Below are 7911 nucleotides of genomic sequence, written 5' to 3'. Positions count from 1 at the left end.
CTTCCCTAATCATTAGTAGAGGCCGCTATCAAGGCGGGCGGGATTAGGTGTTCGATCAAAAGAGCTTCCTAATACGTACCCTCACCCCTTACTCCAGATATCTGTGAACACCCGTGTTCATTGGCATCCACGAGAGTCATTCTAGACATAGAATGCTAAGGGTAATGATTGCTTAGTGTTCATGTCTCTACTTTGTGTCTTGACATGACACAAGGTATTCGAACGGTTCCAATTTCCCATAAAAATTGGTGGCGACTCCATACAAAAATGCAAACGCTTGTTTCTCCTCTCTCCCAAGCGCCCCCGTGGGCCCCCGCTGTCCACAAGTACTTTACACTATCATTTATTTTAGGGTTTTTTAGTAACTGCTAATACGTATAATTCAGATTTTATCAACTGCTACCAAAATAATATTTTTTTAAAAACTGCTACCAATATTGTTGTTGGTTCGGATTAAAACTAACTACCACGCGTGATCACGAACTTTCTATTTGCGCATGAGAAGACAAGAATACCCATATTTTACACTCCCCTTGTTCATACCATCCATTTACCCAAACATATCCCCTCTTTTACATAATTTTTTTAACTTCACCCATCATTCAACCTAAACCTAAATTACTTCCTAATTAAGTTGGAGATTCTGAAAATCATCTCAATCTTAAAACTTCTTCTCCAAATTGAATCACAGATTAGGGTTTACATCTAATCTAAATCCCCAATGAGTTTCAATCCCAAGTATGTTTTTACTTCTTCCCCAAATTCCTCCCTTTTTGCATTTGGTACAACAATTAAAACAATTAAAAAGGGGATATGTTTCGGTACAACAATTGCTACAACAATTAAAAAAACAAAACCAGAAAAAAGAAGAATGAAGAACTCTAATTTGAAAACATACAATGGTTAAATCAAATAAAGGAAGTAAAAAAAAGATAGAATAATTACCTAAACTTGAAAATAAAAGATGAAATAAGAAATGAGGATGAGAATAATGAAGTAAATAGAGAGGGTGAGAATGAGAATTTAATTTGATGAACTTGAAAATTAATGGAGTTGTTGAAAAATGTATTAGAAGAACCATAAGGGAGAGGGTATGGGCAATAAAGGAAGTAAAAATACAACTTAAGATGACAATTTGAAATGGATGGCTGAGATATTTTCTATTTGCTTCTTTTCGTGATGTAGTAGTTAGTTTTAATCTGAACCAACAATATTGATAGCAGTTTTTAAAGAAATATTACTTTGATAGCAGTTGGTAAAATCTAAATTATAGAGTACATGGTAGCAGTTATAAAAAAATGTGTGACATATTATTCGATATATAAGACTTCTATATATTTTACTATATTATAAACACATTTTAACTATAAATGTATCTTAAAAATTATATTTATTTATAGACTTTTAACACTAAATTTAAAATTTAATTACCTACTACGTATATGTTATAATCAATCAATCAATCAATATATATAAAAGAGGGTTTTTTCGGGCACCGTAAGAGACTCCAACTATTCTAAAACACTAGAAAAAATGAGTAAATAAAAAATCCAAAAAAGAAAAAAAAATAATAAAACAAGTATATACGGAGTAGTAAAAACGGTAGTTGATTTATCATTACCCTATTTTTAAAATGAAGAAACTAAACCAATAAAAAAATCACTTTTAAATGTCAGTCTTAATAAACTATTATATTTAGAATATTTTAGAGTCCGTGCAATGCACGGGCGTGAAATCTAGTTTGTTTATATATTACAATCGAAAAATCAGTGCATTCCCACGAGATCTACATTAGATAGTATTGGTTATAACAATAGTAACTATACTCTTTCAATTTAAATTCAGGCAAATTATCATTTAAAATGGGTATATACATCTATGTGGAAGAATAAGACAAAAGCAAAATATCTAGGAAAAACTAAAATATTTGTCCTATACACGCATTCGAGATAATATTTAACCCTTTTTATGGGTCTCAAGTAAAAACTAGCGATTAAAGTCAAACACCACATTTACATTGAATTTAAAGTTGACCATAAATTGAAAAAGAAGATAGAAAAAACTATAATAGTACACTAATATGTTGACATTTATATAAAATAAAATGCGATCCTTTTTATGTTTATATTTTATATGTCAAGTTGATGATCAGTTTTGTAACAGGTACACAAAAAAAAATGAAATCTTGGCTAATCGTCACAATAACATGGACTATCCTTCATTCATCGGCTTTGTTAGAGAATTCATTTGCATTGGACCTCAAAATTTCAACCAAAGCTAAATACTCGACTTTTCTCACTGGCATTCGAAACAACGTGAGGAACCCGAATCTCAACTACGGTGCCACTGGTATACCAGTAATAGGAGCACCCACAAACACATATCTTAGAATCAATCTCACACTTTCTGCAGGAACTGCATCCCTTGGACTTAAACGTAGCGACTTGTATGTGGTTGCGCTACTGACAAAGAATGATAAAAATGTATTTCAGGCATATTACTTTAAAGGCCAAATTACTTCGGCTCAATTAGATAACCTTTTCGCAGAGGCAAAGGGTGAAAAAAATCAGAAAGTAATAACAGAGTACGCGGAAAATTATGACTCACTTGAAAAGGCAGCCAAAACAACTAGAAAACAAGCTGGGTTAGGGATTGGAAAACTTACTACTTACCTTAATGCGGTAAATGGGAAGGCGCGTAGCATACCAGCTGAAGCTAAGTTTATGTTGGTTGCTATTCAAATGGTATCTGAGGCAGCGCGATTCAAGTATATCGAGCAGATGGTACTGAATAATTTTCCGAATGGGTTTAATCCCGATGATAAGGTTCTTATATTGGAGAGGGACTGGGACAGGATTTCGGAAGCAATTAAAGGATTATGGATTTTCTTTTGTTCTACACACTTGATGTTCTTTGTTAAATGTTTTATTTGTGCCTTGAATCTGTTAGTAGCCCCTCTAGACTAGGACGACTATCACAGGGGTCTCGCTTCTGGCTTGTGGTCGTGGCTAAAACACCGTTAATGAATCACGTAATTCTGTGTGTTACTTTCTTTGCATTTTTAGTTATCTTTTATTGCTTCTGTCATAACATCATGGGTCATTGTACTTTTTTATGTATATGGTATGTGGTTTGAATAACGTTATCCTTTGTGAAAATAAAGAGGCTTATCATGTTGCGTTAATTAGTTTATCATCCCATTAACAATACTCTATCTACGGAGTACAATGCATGCTTTTTTTATTTCCTTTTTGTTTTCACGAAAATATGAAGAAAGTGATTAGATATTGAGTTCATAATTAAGCAAATTCTCGTACAAATATTTCAGAATTTTAGAAGCATAGTTTCTAGGGCTCTATATAACACGTACACCACAACTTAGTTTGAAGAGTAAATTAATAATTACCCTCTTTTATATACCACTTTTTTTAAAAACTCCGTTTTAAAAACTTTTTATTAAATTACTCCCCTCAAATGTTCTTAGGTTAAAAATTGCACCCATTTTCAAATTCCGGTGACATATTCCATCAAAATTCAATTTCTATTTTAAAACCTAAAAGTATGACGAAAATACCCTTCTTTACTCTATCATATACTTCATGTCTTCTCTTCCTTCTCCTTATATTTTCACTCCATTCGGAAGAAGTAAAATGCTATCTTAAATTTCATTCACCCCTCTTCTTAAATTACGACCTGTAAAATGCTATATCTTCTAACTTGTAATCCTCAACGTCAATGATTCCTAATGATTTGGGACGATAAAGAGCTGCTGTTTGATGAAGACTATTACATTCTGATATTTCGGGCGCAGGTAATTTGCGTTTTAAACCCAGAAATTAGGGTTTCAAACCCAGGAATTTGGGTTAAAAACACATAAATTGGGGTTTTAAACCCAGATTTGGGAGTTTCAAACCCATAAATTAGGATTTCTGATGAATTTAATGAAGTGTAGGAAGTAGAAGACATCAGAGAATTGTAGGAAGATCTTCATGTTTAATTTTTATTAATTGTATTGTTGAGAAAGTACAATGCAGTTGGGAAATGATATATGCAGTTGGACAATTAAGCTGTGGACATTGTCCAGTAGATAAAGCAACTAACATAGGCTACAAAGGATAATAGCAGTAGACTATGTATCATCTAAATATGAAAAACAACTACATAGGATTCTAACAACTACATAAGATTCTTTTTCCTTGCTTTAAGGTGTGAGTAAGCTTGCTTCTTAGACAAGTCTAACTTCTTACTGTTGTCCTTTGTAATCGAATTAGTAGCATACTTAGTTGCCTTATTAATGGCTTGATTAGTGGACTGATTCTAATTAGTGTTATCTTTACTCTCCCCTCAAGATGAGAGTGGAGGCTGGATGAAACTCCCATCTTTGAGAGTAAGTACTTGTGTTGCGATATAGGATATGATTGGGTTAACACATCAGCCACTTGATCTTTGGTGTTCACATAAAATGTTGTGAGATACCCTTGCTGATTCTTTTTCCTTATGAAATGGCAGTCAACCTCAATGTGTTTAGTACGTTCATGATACACTGGATTAGCTGCAATAGCAAGGGCTGCTTGATTATCACATTTGAGATGAGCAGGGCCTAGATGTTTGAGACCTAAATCCTGTAGGAGCTGAAATAGCCAAGTGACTTCACAAGTAGTCATGGCCATTGCTCGGTACTCTGCTTCAGCTGAGGATCTTGACACAACAGATTGTTTCTTAGACTTCCAGGATACGGGTGAATCTCCAAGGAGAATGCAGTAGCCAGTAGTAGATCTTCTACTGAATGGACAAGAAGCCCAATTTGAGTCAGAAAAGGCAATAAGCCTAGCTGCAGAACTACTAGCAGTTGAGCTACCTCAGATTTGTGTTTCATTAGATATATCCAAGTAGCTCTACTATGATCATCAACCAAAGTAAAGAAGAACTTATGTTTGTTTCTTGTCTCTTTTCTATAAGGACCCCAAACATCCACATTGACTAAATCAAATAACTCACTAGCTTTATCAGTTCTCACAGGAAATGGCAATTTTGTTTGTTTTACCATTGAACAGGGAATGCAAATTCCTTTTGGATTTAAAGGTTGGACACTTGGGATATGTTTCAGTTTATTTTCAGAGGCATGACCCAATCTTAAATGCCACAGATTAGAGTTCTTATCATTGAAAATTGGCAAAGCATTACATATAATGTCCGGTGCACTACAAGGCTTAAAAATTGTGCCCCCTGAATTTTTTCCTTTTCCTTGACTGTTAGAGAGTACAGACACACTTGCATTACATAAAATAGAGTACTTAATCCTGGATGAACTATCAGCTAACTTAGGGTGTTTAGTGCCATCATTATTTAGTAAGTAGTAGACACCCTTGTTCTCCCTTCCAAGTCCCCTAGTTGTCTTGGTTTGAGAGTCCTGTATCACACACATTTTTGCATAAAACACCACATAACATTGTTCATCTTGAGTTAATTTTGGAACTGATAAAGGTTATGTCTAAAAGCAGGAACAAATAGAACATTGTTCAAAGTTATCCCATTGGAGAAAGTGTGTGTTCCTGTATGAGAAACTACAGCTGTTTCACCATTAGGTAAATTTATTTTAGGTTTAGTTTGCAATTCCCTGACACTTTGCAGAATAGTCAGGTCAGATACCATGTGGTCTGATGCTCCACTGTTTATAATCCACTCATAAGAGTGGTTATGAGCATAGCTACAATTTAGATAAGCTATACCTGCAAAATTAGCTTTTAGCTCATCTTCAATATCTGGATAAAATCCCACTCCTTTTCCTTTGCTCGTCATGAGTTGCTCAAATTGTTGAGTAGTGAGTGTGACAGTGCCTGCAAATCATTGGAACCTTATCCCAAAACAGCATTTGCAGCACCTTTCCCACCTTTATACATCGAATTTTGCTTTCCTTTGTTCATTCCTGCTTTGAATCTCTTGGATCCAGAACCCTGATATCCACATTGATATCCTCCAGAGCCTTGGTGGCCACTTTTGGATCCAGAGCACTGATATCCACCTCTGAGCTTGTTTTCCTGAGATTTTTCAGGGAACCTTTGTGACACAGGGTGGTCAGCAGGATACCCAACTATCTTCTAGCAATTATTCTTGGCATGACCATCCTTTTTGCATATTGGACAAAAAGGGATGAAGTCAATATCCTTCTGACCAGCATGCTGATTAGCATTAAAAGCTGAGTTATCCACTTCCATCTTCTCAGCTCCTTTGTAGTTCCTTCTCTAGGCCTCCTCATGCTGAAACAAGGCAGCAACTTCCTCTACAGTTGATAGATGATCATCATGAGCACATTAGCCCTCATGGTGGCATAGGAGGAGTTCAGTCCATTCAAAAACTGAAACAACTTCCTCTCTTCCTGCTCTTTCAGTTGTGCATCAAGCCATGAATTGATTTCAGGGGTCACTTTTGTGACGGGAGGCCAGTCGGTCATGATCTCTAGATTCTGCCACAAGATCCTCAATTCTGTGAAGTATTCACAAATACTCTTCTCATCTTGTTCCAGATCTTCAAGTTCCTTGTTGAGTCTGAACTTTCTTGCGCCATTGCTGACAGAGAAATGCTTTTGGAGGTAGTCCCAGATCTCCTTTGCAGTCTTGGTGTAGAGAACAAAGTTCTTGATAGATTTCTCCACATTGTAAAAGATCCATGAAATGATCAAGCTATTACATGTATCCCAAGCATCAGCTCTCAAAGGATCATCAGTTGGCCTCTTAACAACTCCAGTTAGGAAGCCCAACTTCTTTTTCGAGCAGATTGCTATTTCCATCTGTCTCTTCAACTCCAGATAGTTCTCAATCCCTGACAGCTTAATATCAACTACCAGTGGATGAGTACTTTCTGCTGGATGAAGGTAAAGAGGATCAGTTGGCTCCATGAATGATGGTGTTTTGGAAATGTTTTCAGTGTTTGAGAAAGGATTTTCCATGAGATGAATTTGTTGTTTAGAGTTCACAAAAACTTTTGGTGTGAGCTTGTTGAGAGAAATACTGCTCTATAAATAGGCAGTGAATCAATGAGTAGTTGGTGAAGGATAGTAAATGCTCAATTCATGGATAGTTATCAGTCTCCTCATTCCCGAGGCTCTGATACCATGATGAATTTAATGAAGTGTAGGAAGTAGAAGACATTCAGAGAACTGTAGGAAGATCTTCATGTTTAATTTTTATTAATTGTATTGTTGAGAAAGTACAATGCAGTTGGGAAATGATATATGCAGTTGGACAATTAAGTTGTGGACATTGTCCAGCAGATAAAGCAACTAACATAGGCTACAAAGGACAATAGCAGTAGACTATGTATCATCTAAATATGAAAAACAATTACATAGGATTCTAACAACTACATATGATTCTTTTTCCTTGCTTTAAGGTATGAGTAAGCTTGCTTCTTGGACAAGTCAAACTTCTTGTTATTGTCCTTTGTACTCGAATTAGTAGCATACTTAGTTACCTGATTAATGGCTTGATTAGTGGACTGATTCTGATTAGTGTTATCTTTACAATTTCGAACCCATAAATTTGTCAAAAATGAACCCAGAAACTAAAATCAAGAACAAAAAGAGTTTGTGAGGATAACTTAGCGACAAAAAGATGACGAAAGTGATTGTTACTCTTTTTTTTTTCTTCTTATCTAAAACTTTTTAATCCAAAATTTGGTGTTTTCAAACCCCAAAACAAGTTGGTTTATGGAGCAAGGGAAATACTATGAAAATGTCGACAAGGTTAGAGATGACTAGAGAGATAGTAGGTGAAAGAGATGATGAATGCAGTATTGAAATCGCCATAAATTAGGGTTGCTTGATTCAACAAGGCTCAAATTTGGGGGAAATTTTAGGGTTAAAATTTGATGTTGAATGTCGATAAAAATGAGAGAAAAAAAAGATGAGATAAT

General features: G+C 35.2%; 2 protein-coding genes across 2 annotated transcripts; one reads left to right on the top strand and one right to left on the bottom strand.

The window, feature by feature from the left end:
• Window positions 1-2177: 2177 nt before the first annotated feature.
• Window positions 2178-2966, top strand: LOC141648734 (ribosome-inactivating protein saporin-7-like). Its single transcript, XM_074457452.1, has one exon. It carries the CDS (start codon window positions 2178-2180, stop codon window positions 2964-2966), a length of 789 nt encoding a protein of 262 aa, XP_074313553.1.
• Window positions 2967-6280: 3314 nt separating this feature from the next.
• Window positions 6281-6895, bottom strand: LOC141648733 (uncharacterized). Its single transcript, XM_074457451.1, has one exon. The coding sequence runs from the start codon at window positions 6893-6895 to the stop codon at window positions 6281-6283; it is 615 nt and encodes a 204-aa protein (XP_074313552.1).
• Between the last annotated feature and the right edge of the window lie 1016 nt (window positions 6896-7911).

Source organism: Silene latifolia, chromosome 3, assembly GCF_048544455.1.
Source record: "Silene latifolia isolate original U9 population chromosome 3, ASM4854445v1, whole genome shotgun sequence".
Lineage (NCBI taxonomy): Eukaryota > Viridiplantae > Streptophyta > Magnoliopsida > Caryophyllales > Caryophyllaceae > Silene > Silene latifolia.
The sequence above is the reverse complement of the archived record's forward strand: the minus strand, read 5'-3'. Positions and strand labels throughout refer to the sequence as shown.